The 16,084-nt window shown below is 54.4% G+C and overlaps 1 protein-coding gene across 1 annotated transcript in view; it reads right to left on the reverse strand.

Moving 5' to 3' along the window:
• FBN3 (fibrillin 3) overlaps positions 1 to 16,084 on the reverse strand; it is a 269,159-nt gene that overhangs the window by 72,255 nt on the left and 180,820 nt on the right. Inside the window, exons 16-25 of the mRNA XM_077841944.1 lie at positions 15,505 to 15,558; positions 10,687 to 10,812; positions 9,845 to 9,970; positions 8,794 to 8,913; positions 7,798 to 7,935; positions 7,666 to 7,716; positions 6,791 to 6,916; positions 1,044 to 1,271; positions 781 to 906; positions 65 to 193 (exon numbers count right to left, since the gene is read on the reverse strand). Coding sequence (XP_077698070.1) covers positions 65 to 193; positions 781 to 906; positions 1,044 to 1,271; positions 6,791 to 6,916; positions 7,666 to 7,716; positions 7,798 to 7,935; positions 8,794 to 8,913; positions 9,845 to 9,970; positions 10,687 to 10,812; positions 15,505 to 15,558 — 1,224 coding nt within the window. The remainder of the gene's footprint in view (positions 1 to 64; positions 194 to 780; positions 907 to 1,043; positions 1,272 to 6,790; positions 6,917 to 7,665; positions 7,717 to 7,797; positions 7,936 to 8,793; positions 8,914 to 9,844; positions 9,971 to 10,686; positions 10,813 to 15,504; positions 15,559 to 16,084) is intronic.

The raw sequence follows: 16,084 nt of genomic DNA on the forward strand, positions 1-16,084 counted from the left end.
GGGCCAGGCTGTGCCCTGCACTCGCTCTCCCTCCCACCAGCACAGCTCAGGGATACTCTCTTACCCATGCAGTTCTTCATCATCATGAAGCCGCTCTCGTAGCCCTCAAAACACTCGCACTCGAAGCTGCCCGGGGTGTTGATGCAGGTGCCGTGGCCACACAGGTCCGGTGAGATGTGGCACTCATCGATATCTGTGGGCACGGGAGAGGCTCAGCCAGGAGCCAGCCAGCCCCTGGAGCTAGGGACAAGCCGGGGGCATTGCCGGGTGAGGGTCTGCCTGCCCCAGGTGCTGAGAGTATGGAGAGGAGAATGCAGACTTGCCAGACTGGCTCCGGCAGCTCATCTCACTGGGAGGAGACATCAGCTGCCCTTGATCAGAACCTGCTCCTTACATGCTGGAAGCTGGCACCCTTTGGGGCAGGCTGCGTATGCTGCAGGGGCTCTCCCAAAGTGGCATCTTACCCCACCCGCTCGGTAAATCATAGAATATCAGATTGGAAGGGACCTCAGGAGGTCATCTAGTCCAACTCCCTGCTCAAAGCAGGACCAATCCCCAATTGTTGCCCCAGATCCCTAAATGGCCTGCTCAAGGATTGAGCTCACAACCCTGGGTTTAGCAGGCCAATGCTCAAACCACTGAGCTATCCCTCCCCCCGAGATGCCCTGCCCAAGGAGCTGGTCCAGGAGACTGGGGTACATGGCAGCAGCACACCCTGACCCCAGCAGGGGAGCCTGGGCCAGGGGAGTCTCCAGATGGGGTGAGCCCTTCTCCCCTTACCTGTGCAGTTTCTTTCCTCAGCATCCAAGGCGAAGCCATTGCCACAGAGGCACCGAAAGCTGCCAATGGTGTTCCGACAGGTCCCGTGAGCGCAGAGGCCGGGGAAGACCTTACACTCATTCACATCTGTGGGAGAAAGACAGCATCAGTGCTGCAGTTAGGGTGTCTGTCTCATGCCTCTGGGAGCACGTCCCTGGGCACCAGCTGCAGTCAGGAAGGGATTTTCTCCCGCAGGGCTCAGCAGCCGCCCCCTTTCCTCTCACCTTTGTAGAAGGGTCTGCCTGAGAGCACATCCCCTCTGTTGGCAAAGCCAGGGCCTCTGGGGCAGATGGCCTTGTACTCGCTGCTGCCGGCTCTGGGGCACTCTTCGCAGTCGCTGCCCCAGGCCGAGCCCACAGAGCAGCAGCACATGTCGATCCGGTACTTTCCAGGCAGGGGTGCCATGCACTCATCCTCATCCCACTTCATGTAGCACTGCTCCGCACGCACGTCTGGGGAGAGAGCCAGGCTGAGTGTCCCGGGAGGGAGAGAGCTGCCTGGGGCCTCTCCATTCCCTGGGGCACCCCCGAGGGCAGGCCAGCCCTACAGTGCATCTCACGCTGGATGGGGCTCCCCGTCTCCAGAGGCAACTTCTCAGGGGCAAGCAGCCCTCTCCCCAGCAGGGCTGCCTGCAGCCCTCATTCCTGCAGCTCACTGAAGCCAGCCCCAGGGCCCATGTCCCTCCTTGAGAGTTAAAGAGTTTCTCCTAATATCAAACTGAAATTTCCCTTGCTGCAGATTAAGCCCATTACTCTTGTCCTACCTCCAGTGGACATGGAGAACAACTGATCACCTCCCTCTCTGTAACAGCCCTTAGCGTATCTGAAGACTGTGGTCACCTTTGTCATCTTTACTCGGGACAAAACATGCCCAGTTGTTTTAATCCTTCCTCAGAGATTTTCCTGAGCCTTTCTGTTGCTTTCTTCTAGACTCTCTCCAATTGTCCACATCTTTCCTGAAGTGTGGTGCCCAGAACCAAGCCCCCTCACTCCATCCCAAGACCTCATCAGTGCTGAGCAGAGCCGGACAATTACCTCCTGTGTCTTACATAGGATACTCCTGTTAACACATCCCAGAGTGATATTAGCTCTTTTCACAGCTGCATCACATTAGAACATAAGAATGGTCATACTGGGTCAGACCAAAGGTCCATCAAGCCCAGTATCCTGTCCTCTGACAGTGGCCAATGGCAGGTGCCCCAAAGGGAATAACAGAGAGGTTATCATCAAGTGATCCATGCCCTGTCAACCAGTCCCAGCTTCTGGCAAACAGAGGCTAGGGACACCATCCCTGCCTGTCCTGGCTAATAGCCATTGATGGACCTATCTTCCATGAATCTATCTAGCTCCCTTTTGAACCCCGTGATAGTATTGGCCTTCACAACACCCACTGGCAAGGAGTTCCAGAGGTTGACAGTGTGTTGCGTGAAAAAATACTTTCTTGTGTTTGTTTTAAACCTGCTACCTATTAATTTCATTTGGTGGCCCCTTGTTCTTGTATTATGAGGAGTAAATAACACTTACTTATTTTCTTTCTCTATACCACTCATGACTGTATAGACCTCTATCATATCCCCCCTTAGTCGCCTCTTTTCCAAGATGAAAAGTCCCAGTCTTATTAATCCCTCCTCATATGGAAGCCGTTCCATACCCCTCATCATTTTTGTTGCCCTTTTCTGAACCTTTTCCAATTCCAATGTATCTTTTTTGAGACGGGGCAACCACATCCGAACACAGTATTCACGGTGTGGGTACCATGGGTTTCTATGGAGGCAATACGATATTTTCTGTCTTATTATCCATCCATCCCTTTCTTAATGATTCCCAACATTCTGTTCCCTTTTTTGACTGCCGCTGCACATTGAGTGGATGTTTTCAGAGAACTCTCCACAATAACTCCCAGATCTCTTTCTTGAGTGGTAACAGCTAATTTAGACTCCATCATTGTATATGTCTACGATTATGTTTTCCAATGTGCATTACTTTGCACTTATCAACATTAAATTTCATCTGCCATTTTGTTGCCAAGTCACCCAGTTTTGAGAGATCCTTTTGTAGCTCTTCGCAGTCTGCCTGGGACTTAACTGTCTTGAGTAGTTTTGTATCATCTGCAAATTTTGCCACCTCACTGTTTACCCCTTCTTCTACATCATTTATGAATATGTTAAATAGGACTGGGCCCAGTACAGATCCCTGGCAGACACCACTATTTACCTCTCTCCATTCTGAAAACTGACCATTTATTCCTCCATTCTTGACTCATATTAAGTTTGTGATCTACTAGCGCCCCAGGTCCTTTCCAGCAGTGCTGTGTCTAGCTAGTTATTCCCCAGTTTGTAGTGGTGCATTTGATTTTTCCCTCCTAAATGAAGTACTTTGCACTTGTCTTTATTGAATTTTATCTTGTTGATTTCAGACCAGTTCTCCAATTTGTCAAGATTGTTTTGAATTTTAATCCTGACCCCCAAAGGGCTTACTACCCCTCCCAGCTTGCCATCCACAAAGGTTATAAAACTACTCTATGAAAATATTGAATAGTACCAGACCCAGGTCTGACCCCACGAGATAAGCCCTCCCTGTGTGACAACGAACCATTGATAACTACTCTTTGAGTATGGTCTTTCAACCAGTTGTGCACTCACCTTGGAGTAATTTAATCTAGGCCACATTTCCGTAGTTTGCTTATGAGAATGCCCTGGCTCATCTACTGTTCCTGACCCCTAGGAGCCGCAATAGGGGAGTGATGTTAGCATGGGAGAACAGGATCACGCTGCATCCCCAGAGAAGCTGCACAGGGTCCCAGAGCAGCCCCCGCAGTGGGGCATGCTTGTCTGGTGTTCAGGAAACCAGTGTCCGCATCAATGCCATTCAACAGCACTTCCCAGCACCAGGCGATGCACCTGGATCGCTCCCTCTGGCCTTCCTCCTCCTCCTCCCTTGGCCCCTGGCTTCTCCCTGCCTCCTCAGATCCCCTTCCCCAACTTCTCCGAGGCTGAGGGGATTTCTTGGCCCCCTGCACAGCCTCCCCCCTCTCACCCTCATTGGGAGCACTTCCATCGACCCCGGCTGGCTATGCCTCGTGGGTTGGCATGTCACTGGCTTTCAGCTGGAGCTAGTGGAGCACCTATGGGAGCCCAGAGTGGGCACACGGCTGGGTACCATCCAGCATGGCCTGTGAATGGGCACTAACATGGGTTATGAACAGGAGATGGCTCCCCACCCACTTTCTAGGTGAATCCCACTGTCATTCAGTGCTGAGCTGTGTGACAACTCATTGTCTCCCCTGGGCTACATCAGAGAGGAAGGAGAACTCGCTGCACTCGTGGACCCGTCAGAGAGAGGATGGGTATCAATTGTTCTCCACATCCACTGAAGGTAGGACAAGAAGTACTGGGCTCAGTCTGCAGTGAGGGAGATTTAGGTTAGATATTAGGAAAAGCTTTCTATCAGGGGAATTAAATTCTGGAACAGGCTTCCCAGAAGGTTGTGGAGTCCCCGTCACTGGAGGATTTTCTCTGTGTATATAAATCTCCCCACTGTATTTTCCACTACATGCATCCGATGAAGTGGGCTGTAGCTCACAAAAGCTTATGCTCAAATAAATTTGTTAGTCTCTAAGGTGCCACAAGTATTCCGTTTCCTTTTGCGGATACAGACAAACACGGCTGCTACTCTGAAACCTGTCATTATGCAAGGCACTGGATTTAGCCGTATCGAGTGGAAATCTATCAACTTCATGAAAAAACTCATACAGATACAAACAGACATCATCTTCCTTTCCAAATGCAAACAGATGGACATCATACCAAAAGGACTGAAGGTAAAAAATCCATTACAATCTACATACCACACAGACTATGCTGACAGCTTGTGCCACACACTCTCAAAGAAACTGAGGAACCACCTGATCAACATCCTCTACAGCAAACAGGGAAAGATTAAGAATGAGCTCTCAAAACTGGATACTCATAAAAAACCAACCTTCCACACAAACTTCCTCGTGGCTGGACTTTACAAAAACTAGACAAGGCATTTACAACACACACTTTGCTTCTCTACAAAAGAAAAAGGACACTAAACTATCTAAACTACTACATGCCACAAGGGGCCACAACAGTGGTTCCCTTAACCCACTCAGCAATATTGTTAATCTATCCAACTATACTCTTAGCCCAGCAGAAGAATCTGTCCTATCTCGGGGTCTCTCCTTCTGCCCCTCCACCCCCACGAACATGATACAGTTCTGGGGTGACCTAGAATCCTATTTTCGACGTCTCCGACTCAAGGAATATTTCCAACGCACCTCTGAACAATGTGCTAACCCACAGAGACCTTCCTACAACACTACAAAAAGAAGGATTCTGGGTGGACTCCTCCTGAAGGTCGAAACAACAGACTGGACTTCTACATAGAGTGCTTCTGCCGACGTGCACGGGCTGAAATTGTGGAAAAGCAGCATCACTTGCCCCATAACCTCAGCCGTGCAGAACACAATGCCATCCACAGCCTCAGAAACAACAGATTGACAGAGCCAGAAGAGTACCCAGAAGTCACCTACTACAGGACAGACCCAACAAAGAAAATAACAGAACGCCACTAGCCATCACCTTCAGCCCCCAACTAAAACCTCTCCAACGCATTATCAAGGATCTACCACCTATCCTGAAGGATGACCCAACACTCTCACAGATCTTGGGAGACAGGCCAGTCCTTGCCTACAGACAGCCCCCCAACCTGAAGCAAATACTCACCAGCAACCACATACCACACAACAGAACCACTAACCCAGGAACCTATCCTTGCAACAAAGCCCGTTGCCAACTGTGTCCACATATCTATTCAGGGGACACCAGCACAGGGCCTAATCACATCAGCCACACTATCAGAGGCTCGTTCACCTGCACATCCACTAATGTGATATATGCCATTATGTGCCAGCAATGCCCCTCTGCCATGTACGTTGGCCAAACTGGACAGTCTCTACGTAAAAGAATAAATGGACACAAATCAGACGTCAAGAATTATAACATTCAAATACCAATCGGAGAACACTTCAATCTCTCTGGTCACTTGATTACAGACCTAAAAGTGGCAATTCTTCAAAAAAAAAACTTCGAAAACAGACTCCAAGGAGAGACTGCTGAATTGGAATTAATTTGCAAACTGGATACAATTAACTTAGGCTTGAATAAAGACTGGGAGTGGATGGGTCATTACACAAAGTAAAACTATTTCCCCATGTTTATTTCCCACCCCCCCATACACACTGTTCCTCACACACTCTTATCAATTGCTGGAAATGGCCCACCTTGATTATCACTACAAAAGGTTTCCCCCCTTCCACCCCCGCTCTCCTGCTGGTAATAGCTCACCTTACCTGATCACTCTTGTTACAGTGTGTATGGTAACACCCGTTGTTTCATATTCTCTGTGTATATAAATCTCCTCACTGTATTTTCCACTGATTGCATCTGATGAAGTGAGCTGTAGCTCACAAAAGCTTATGCTCAAATAAATTTGTTAGTCTCTAAGGTGCCACAAGTACTCCTTTTCTTTTCAAGAGAAAAGTAGATGGGGATGGTCTAGGTTTACTTGGTCCTACCTCAGCACAGGGGGCTTGACTTGATGACTTCTCAAGGTCTTTACCAGCCCTACATTTCTCTGACTCTTTGATCTCCAACACTGCACTCACCTGGCCCTCCCGCATCTGAGCTTGCTGGCAGCTGGATGTATATGCTAGAGAACCACATCATTCCCCATGTACTGCCGGGCTGGAAGCTGCTCCAAGTCAGCTTCTGACCTTTCTGTGGGACCCATCCCCTTCCCTGTGCAGGGTGAACAGCAAGGGACCCAGCTCTGCAGACGGAAGGAGCCAGAAGCAATGGGTGACTGTGTGATGGCAGTGCCCAGCTCCCCCAGCACCTCCTTGGCACAGGAGGGGCTGGGGCCTCCACAGCAGCATCTGTCCTCACCCACACACGTCCTGCCAGTCCCATCAAGGGTCAGCCCTTCCGGACACTCGCAGCGGAAGGAGCCAGCTGTGTTCACGCAGCGCCCATTGGGGCAGACACCGGGGAAGACATCACACTCGTTCACATCTGCAGGACGGAGACAAAAGAGGGCGTTGGGGTGGCAGACAGCAGCCAGGCCCAGAGATTAACGGGGGACAAGCCTGCCTGGGGGAAGCCATGGGAAGAGCCACCATGGTGAACCGTGCAGCATGGTGTACTTAGCAACCCACCACGTCCACCCAGACAGATTACAGCCGGAGTGAGTGCCCGCCTCGCTGGGGAGCCGTGGGTACCTCAGCTCCAGCACTGGGCACTATACAGAGGAGCTGTTCCTGGCTCTGCCCCACAGAGAAACCCCAGTCTGTTTCCCCGCAGGCCACAAGCAGGAAGCAGCAGCCACCCAGTGCAGCCCCTGCCAGAGTCCATTCCCACTGGGCAGCAGGGTGCCGGGGGAACGGATTAGCATACCGGAGGGCGAGTCACACACACCCCCTCAGTGATCCCTGAGCTCTCCAGGGGGCAGCCCAGGGCCCTGCTCACATGCACTTGGCCACGGTGTGACAGGCTCCCTGGTCAGCGTCACACCACACCAGGACTGGGTCTATCCAGTCACTGGACAACATGGAGTCCACATCCTCCGCCTCCGCAAGGTGACACCCGCAGCTCTGCCAGGACTGTGATACTCAGTGCAGGGGCCAAGAAAGGGGCAGGGAGGTGTCAGGAGGCTGGAGGGAGGGGATGGGCCCATGTCAGCTCCTGCCAGGCCTTGGGCGTAGGAAAACAACAAGTGCAACATGACCCCAGCTGCAGCCTCCCTCCGATAGACTCGGTGTTACCTTCACATGTGACCCCCTTCATCCTGGCAAACCCTCGGGGGCAGGTGGTATCTGCAAGAGAGCAAAGGGGCATCATCAGAGGAAGGGTCTGTCCTTGCGGGGGAGGAGCCCGCCCCCCGGAGCCAGCCTTACCGATCTCACAACGTTCACAGGGGCTGCCCCATGCTGCTCCCAGCGTGGCACAGCACTCCGACTTCAGCGTGGCCCCGTTAATGTTCACCTCACAGCGCCCATCCTGGATGTTCAGCCAGCACGTGCCCTTCATGCTGTCTGTGGAGGCAAACGCAGCGAGTGAAGAGCTGTTCCCCAGCCGTGAACCTGCGGGCTGGCTGGAGCCCGGTGCTCACAGCTGCAGACTGCAGTGGAAAGGATCTGGAAGACAGGTTCCCTGCTGGGAAAGAGGGCTGGGCTTGGAACCCAAGTAGTGAGCGCTGTCCTCCAGGCCTGCTATCTCACCCGTGCACGGCGGCAGGGCCCAGGGGGACTGGAGCAGCGGGGCTTTGTCCTCTTGTGCGGGGCTCTCTCTGTCACCGCTGCGCGCTAATTGCTGGCAATGCCGACGGGCTACTGTGCTGGGCTGCCACCTTTCCCCTTCCTGTCCCTCTCCTGCCCGCAGACACAGGAGCCAGCCTTGCATGCTGTTCGCAGGCTGGACAGTGGCAGCTTTGCCTGAGGGAGGAGTGCAGGGCAACCCGAAGAGTTTGGTGCAGAGCCATGCAAACAAAGCTCATGTCCAAACGAGCATGGACGCTAATTTAGCAACATGACCGACTCAGACAAAGGGCCGTAGTTACACCTGCATGTGAGCGACAGCCTGCCAGGACCAGCTCCTCTCTGCCCAGGGACCCTACCTCTGGGAACCTCACACCAGCTAACGCCTGCTGCAGCTCCTTGAGGGCTTTTCTACACCAGGGCAGTGGCTGGGACAGTGCTGGCTCCTGGGATGCTTTTGGGCCTTCCCGGCTGCACAGAAAAGACACAGCTCCTGGCAAATTTGCAAAGCTGGTGTGACAATGACAGGCCAGTCGTGCCTGTTGAGGGGAGGGGCTGAGATTTTTTCCCATGCCCGGCTCTGGTGCAGATGGACAGTAAGCCTCCCCGTCCCTGGCTCTGACAGGAGCCCCTTACCCACACAGATGGTGCCGCTGGGGTCCAGTTTGCTGCCCGGGGAGCACTCGCACGCAAAGGAGCCGGCGTTGTTCCTGCAGACCCCGTTCACACAGGGGGTGGAGGTGCACTCGTTGATATCTGAGTCAGGAGAATGACTGTTACCAGAACAGCATTCCCAGAACCTGAGACCCAGTGCTCCCAGGGCTCGGAGCAGCCCCAGCCTGGGGAGTCTGGAGCAGCCGCAGCCTGGACGGCCAGCCCTGCCTCTCCAGTGGGATGAGCTGTAACCCTGCGGTGAGCCCCTCGGCTCAGACCCAGTCCTGGAGCTGGAGCCGCAGGTAACAAGGGACTGGTGCTCCCCTAACCCACCCGTGACCCCTGGCAGGGCAGTGGAGACAGGAGGGCTGCAGCAGTCATGGGATTGTCTAAAGGCCAAAGCCCTGCAAGGCTGCCGGAGGAGCTAAGCAGCCCTGGTGAGAGGGACATGGGGGAAGAGCAGGACACAGAGGGGCAATAACTATCCCATTAGCTAGTGAGGACTCCAAGGCTTTGTGCTAGGCCCTGTGTTGTTAGGATGTTTAGTGACGATCTGGGAAGGGGGTGAGCAGTGAGGGGGCGAAACTGGTGGAAGACAAAGTTATTGCAGTTAGTCAGGCCCAGGGAGAACTGTGAGGAGCTTCAGTGAGACCCAGCCCAGCCAGGAGCATGGGCAGCATGCCAGCAGAGGGGTTCACTATGGAGTGACCGCTCAGTCTGTGCTGCTCACATGGCTCCTGGCCAGCGCAAAGCCACACAGAACAACGCCAGGGATGAGAACGGGTCCACAGCCATCCACCTGCCACAGCATCCGGCCCTCCAGCCGGCTTCGTTCCGGCAGAGCTGCTACTGCAGCTTGCAAGAAACTTCACTGAACTTCAACAGAAAATCAGGTTTGTGCTGAGGCCCGGTATGTAAAGCAGGGCTTGGAATGGGAGCAGGTTGCAGCTTTGACATGGGGCTGTTCCTGCTTCTCCTGGGAGCAAAGGTAGCAGTGCTCCGGCTCAGCCAGTGGGGCCCGAGGAGATGTTACCTTCACAGGTGTCTGTCTCCGTCCTGAAGACAAAGCCCTTGGGGCAGGTGCACGTGTAGCTGCCAGGCGTGTTGCGGCACAGACCGTTGTCACAGAGCAAACGATTGACGGCGCACTCGTCAACATCTGTGGGCAGAGACAGGCAAGGCTAGTGTGCGACAACGCCCAGGTCTCCCCAGCAGCAAGGGCTGGAAAGAGCTCCCAGGGGTCCGCCCGCCCAGCCCGAGGGGCTCCTGCATAAGCTTACAGGCGCCGCCTGAAAGGGGATGGGGAAAGCTGCCCCGTTTGCTTCCCTGAGAGACAGAGTGGGAGGCCTTGCAGCAGGATGGGGCAGAGCTGCAGGGCAGCAGTCGGCGATTTCTCCCCTCGGCCAAGGGACTTACCGCAGGGCTGAGTGTGGCTGGCTGGAGCTCTGTTTCCTTTGCAGTCACTGTCCCCAGGCCCTGGCTTGCCTGGGCTCCCCCACCGGTGCCCACCACAGTTCAATGCTTTACACCCCTATCTTGATAGGGCACTAGGGCACCAAGCATTTGGGGACTGTATTAACTGGCAAAAATACTGCTCTGCAGCTGCGTTCATGCGGGCTATACCCAGTGCCAGGGAATCATCCCCAGCAGAGAACTCTGCATTCTGGGGCTTCAGCTCCTGCCATAACCCTCAGCCCCACTGCCCGGGCTCAGTGCAGAACCCGGCCGCCAAGTGCCCAGCCTCCTGGCCTGTCAGTTCTGGCCTACGACTGGCCTGCATAGCTGCCCCCAGCCAGCCACCTGCCATGCTCTGAGCACAGCCTGGGCCTCCAGCCAGAGGCTGCCCACACTGCCCGCTGCCCGGCCAGAACTCACCCACGCAGTTCTTGCCCGTGGGATCTGACTCGTAGCCCAGGTTGCAGATGCAGCGGTAACTCCCGCGCAGGTTCTCACACATGCCGTTGGGGCAGATGTCCGGGTTGAGGGCGCACTCATTGATATCTGTGCAGGGGAAGGAGCCACACAGAACGATGGAGCAGGAACAGCGGCTGACTCCCGAATGTCCCCCAGCCTCCAACGCTGCACCCGCTGCTGCCCGCAGGCCCCTCCTAACTACCCCTCTGCTGACACTCCCTCGCCTCCCCCCACCCAGCAGAGTGCATGGCCGGTGCTGGGAGTGCAGCACGGCTCTGCCCCCCAGCCCTGCCCCTAGAGGAGTCTCCAGGGTTCAGAGTTGCAAGGGCTTCTACCCAGCACTCAGCAGTGTGATTTCTGGCCGGCAGAAACCTCCCCCGTGGCACGGAAATGCAGCTACCTCCATGGGAGTGAGTCTGGTGCAGAGCACACACTGGGGGCACAGGGCTAGTGGGGGCCACAAAGCCCCCTAGCCCTATGGGCGGAGTGCAGTTCCTCCTGCCTGGGGAGCGCCCACGAGAACGCCCCGTGCCGTGCACTGAGTCAGTGTGACCTCTGTCCATGTCCGTCCGCTGTCCCATCAGTGCGGGAGCAGAGCTATTGCAAGGGGAATAACAGCCCCCATCCGAGGAGCCGTTTGCTCCTTTGATTAAAAGTTGGATTCTCAGAAGACTCTGGCATCGATGCCCTGCAGCACCCCAGAGCGAGGGGCAGGAAACACCCTTCCAGTGGCCTGGGGTCTCTCCCACCGACCATGTGGCGTGCCAAGCCCAGGCAGGCAGCAGGCGTGTGATTCACAGGGGGCAGTGCTGGGCATGAGACCAGGGAGCTGCCTTAGGAGGTGGGAGACCCAGCCCGGTGCACAGAGCCAGTGCAGCCTGACAGCAGGTCCAGCTGAGCGCCAGCCATCCCCGCCTGCCATTGGCAGTCTACACATGCCCCCGCCCAGGAACACCGAAGGAGGTGTTAGCCGGGCGCCATGCCAGCATGCTGAGGGCAGGAGCCACTGCAGGGAATCTGCACATGCCCTCCACTACACCCAAGGCAGCACTGCCTGCTGGGGCCGGGGGCTGGCGAGGAGGTAGGAGAAGCCACTGGGTTGGCAGGGTGCCACCCAGGTGTCGTGGAGAGCAGTCTCAGGGCAGCTGGGCTAGAAGCAGGGGCAAGGAATGGCCCCCAGGTAGCACCCGCATGCCCACTGCACTCTCCCTGCTGAACTGAACTCGCCCACCCAGCTGGCCACGCACTGAGCTCACAGGAAGGGGACAGGCCAAAGTCAATTTCTTTTTCCTATTGTTGCCATCAAGAGCTGTCTGAGCTGCAGCCCATGTGCCCTGGCAGGTGTGGGGGGGCCCCGCAGTCCTGGCAGTGGTGTGCAGGGGGGCTGTGCATGTCTGGCAGAGGGCGAAGAGCTGGAGGGGGCTGGCTAGCAGGGTGGGACAAGTCGCAGCCTAAAAACCCCTGGGAACTTCCAGTGCCTGGAACAGACCTGCCCCAAATGGATGGCTCTGTTCCACAGGAATGTGAGGTGGATTCAGGGCTCTGTACTGGCTGGACGGTGCAGCGGGTTGGACTCAAGGCTCAGTGCCAGGCCACACAGTGCAGTGGACTGGGCTCAGGGCTCAGTGCCAGGCCACACAGTGCAGCGGGCTGGGCTTAGGGCTCAGTGCTAGGCCGCATGGCACAGTGGGCTGGGCTCAGGGCTCAGTGCCAAGCCGCATGGCACAGTGGGCTGGACTCAAGGCTCAGTGCCAGGCCGAACGGTGCAGTGGACTGAGCTCAGGGGCTTGGACTGTCTGCAAGGTGCAGCGGGCTGGGTTTAGAGCCCCAGGCCAGCTACATGGAGCAATGGGCAGGGCTCAGGGCCCAGTGCCAGGCCAGACTGAGCAGCAGGCTAGGGTCAGAGCCCTGGGCTGGCTGCATGGCAAAGTGGGTTGGTCCTTGACCCATGGTCACGCCCAGGAGGCTGGCAGCTGGGGCACAGCATCCTAGGCTTGAGTTCCAGGAACTTTCTGGAGTGTGTAAAGCCTGCACCAAGCCTGCCATGCAGGAGCGTGGCCCATAGCTGCAATCAGTGCCCACATGGCCTGTTAATCAGCTGCAGAGCTGGCTGCTTGCCATCCTGGGGAAGGTTTTTCACACACGCCAGCAGCATGCCCACCTGGGAGCATGTGTCTGACCAAAGAAGTGCCCTGGGCTAGGCAATGCCCAGGAGCAGACACCTCCTCAGCCTGGCAGACAGCAGCTCCTGCTGCGGCTCTAAAGTGCACCCCCCCACACACTAGGAGCAAAGCTTCAGCACTCAGCCAAGGCAACTCTTCCACTGCGAAGAGAATCCCCTGCCTTGGGGGCCCAATGCAGGCTCCGGCGGACCGAGGGCCGGGCAGCAGTGACTCCAGCCTTGCCGTACTGGGCAGGTGCAAGGCGGTGCAGCCCCATAGCCACACCAGCCCTGCTAGTCTCTGTGTCTCTGTACGGCTGGGCGACTCCCGCCCTGAAATTGACTCCCCTACTGCAGTGTGGCAGAGTTCTTGGCCCACATTGGCAGTGACTCTGTGCTCAGGGGCATATCAGATCCTAGCTCCTGGCTAACGGGCACCTGACCTGCAGCCTGGGCAGTGCTGCACCAAGACACAGTGCCCTTAAAGAAGCAGAGGCCTCCAGGGTTTGCCTCTGGCTCCTTCCCATTCAGCAGACTTGGAAAGGCCAGAGCTGTCTGGCTGCGTTGCTCTCTTCCTGCGGATCTGAGCACTGCTGAGTGCTGGCAGCATGCTGCCTGCCGCCTGACCTGCCAGCTGTCTACTCCAAAGCCGCCCCTTGGCAGCATGCCCCAAACGCCCCAGCATGCTCCCATCGGCTCTGTTCTCTCCGGGAGGCTGCAAACACTGCACGTCCATGAGCCGGGAACTGGCCAGAGCATGGCAGGGACAGGGGAGAGGATGCGCTCGGACACACTCTGAATTCGTATCGAAGCAGGGCACAAAGCAACACTCTGCAGCCCCAGACACGCAGCCTGCGCCAGGGTGCCAAGAGCCAGCCGGGCAGTTCAGTACACAGCACAGGGTCTGGAGCTGACCTGGAGAAGTTTGTCTAACATTAAGTCGCTGGCTTTCAAGGCAGAATCAGAGGCCTGCAGAGACGTATCCACTCTCACTCCCTCCGCACGTCTGTGCAGGTACAGACACACTCACACGCATGCACACACAAATGCTCACTCTCATCCACACTCACACATGAAAACCAAACCCATGCTCACTCATACACACATGTGCGTGAGGACACGCCTCCTCCCACACAGGCTCATGCGCATACATGTAGTAACCCTGACCCTGGCATTGGCACCTGCTGGAGCTGTCCTGGAGCGAGAGACAGCCAGTGAGAGGGACGCTCGAACTGGGAGGCAGCTCAGGATCTGCCTGAAGGGGGCAGTTGGAAGAAGCTGCTAGAGAAGAAGGGGGGAAGCAGAAGAATCTAGATGCTGAGCCACTGGAGAACTGGAGCTGGGATCAGAGGGGAGGGGATAAAATAGAAGAACAGGAGAATAACAACAGGGGACTGGAAAGTGAGAAGGAGGAAAGAAGGAAAAGAGGACGGGTTTCAAGTCAGGAGAAGCAGAAACAAATAGCTGGGGGTATGTGAGCAGACACTGCTAGAGAAGGGAAGTAGAGGGAAATCAAATCCACAGAGAGAGTCTCAAGGGAAACAACTGAAAGGAAATCTGATTGGTGAAAAAGGGAATTGATCAAAAAGCAGTTTTACAGGAAAACAGATCCTGGAAACAGTAAATGAGAAGCCCACCCACAAAGGACCTACAGTACATGATCAGCTGATTGAACAGCTAGTGAAGGAATACAGTTCAAAGGTGCCCAATGGAGAAGGGAGGGCCCAGTTGGTGAAGAAACCCGCCTGTGGATAAACTCAGTGAAAAGAGGTACAGCTGCAGAAAGAGCGAATCAAAGGAGCACTTCCGGCCAAAGGGAAGCAAAGAACAGGCCAGTGAGAGCAGCACTGGACTTAGAGCCAAGGAGAGGAAAAGTCGGGTCTTCTCCGAAGTGACACAGTAGATTGTTTACTCATCTCTTATGTTCACGTTAACCACAATGCACACTGCACAGAGTCAGGAAGAGTAACCAATGTTCATGTGTTGATAACCTACAAGTAATTAGTATACGTAGTAAAAAGAAAAGGAGGACTTGTGGCACCTTAGAGACTAACCAATTTATTTATACAGCTGTAGCTCACGAAAGCTTATGCACAAATAAATTGGTTAGTCTCTAAGGTGCCACAAGTCCTCCTTTTCTTTTTGCGAATACAGACTAACACGGCTGTTACTCTGAAACCTATACGTAGTAAGTACTTGGTAATGTTCTATGTTATTTATGCTCTTGATACAATCGTTGGGTTTTCCCTTATAAAGTTCTAAACATTTAAATGATCCTTTTGCCCCTGCCTCTCCTCACAGCTAGCTTAGCTTAGCCGGGTCACTGTGCACACATACATAGTTACCCAACCCACACGCATGGCCACACACTCATGTAAATGCACACACACTTAGTTATAAGCAACTGAAAGCAGGGGCTTACAATGGGAAGTGTTAGGCAACCTTAATTATGGGCAACTCCTTATAATATGACAGGTTTCAGAATAGCAGCTGTGTTAGTCTGTATCTGCAAAAAGAAAAGGAGAACTGTGGCACCTTAGAGACTAAACAATTTGTTAGTCTATACGGTGCCCCAAGTCCTCCTTTCCCTATAATATGGTGCTTGGGGAAGGCCTTACCTCTGCCATCAGCTGTTATTCCTATGCCGCTGCTGCAGAGTGCCTGGAATTCGGCTGTGGAGAGAAGTTTGACAGTTAGATTCATTTGCTCGTCTGTACAGCATTAACAAAACGAGATCATTTCAAAACCGAACAGAACCGTTTCAATGATGATGATTATTATTATTTGCTGTAGTATCACATCATGAGCCTGCAGAACGCTGGCTGTCTGTAATAATGGATTATACATTTTTAAAACACAACTCTTTAATATTGCAATTACTTTTGAGTGCAACAGGGGAAGGGTCCCCATCACCAGTTCAGCATTGCAGGATCACCTGCCGAAATGCATTCCATACAAGAACCTAACCTACTGCACTACACAATATCAACTGAGCACGTGTTCAATGGATTAAGAACTAGCTGACTGACAGATCTCCAAAAGTAATTGTCAGTGGTGACTCATCGTGGAATGGGGCTGTTTCCAGTGGGGCTCTACAGGGATTGATGCTAGGCCCGATGCTTTTCAACATTTTCGTCAACTATCTGGAAGTAAATGTAAACTCCCTGCTGATAACATTTGCAGATGCCACAATAGTGC

Source organism: Eretmochelys imbricata, chromosome 25, assembly GCF_965152235.1.
Source record: "Eretmochelys imbricata isolate rEreImb1 chromosome 25, rEreImb1.hap1, whole genome shotgun sequence".
NCBI classification, from domain to species: Eukaryota; Metazoa; Chordata; order Testudines; family Cheloniidae; genus Eretmochelys; species Eretmochelys imbricata.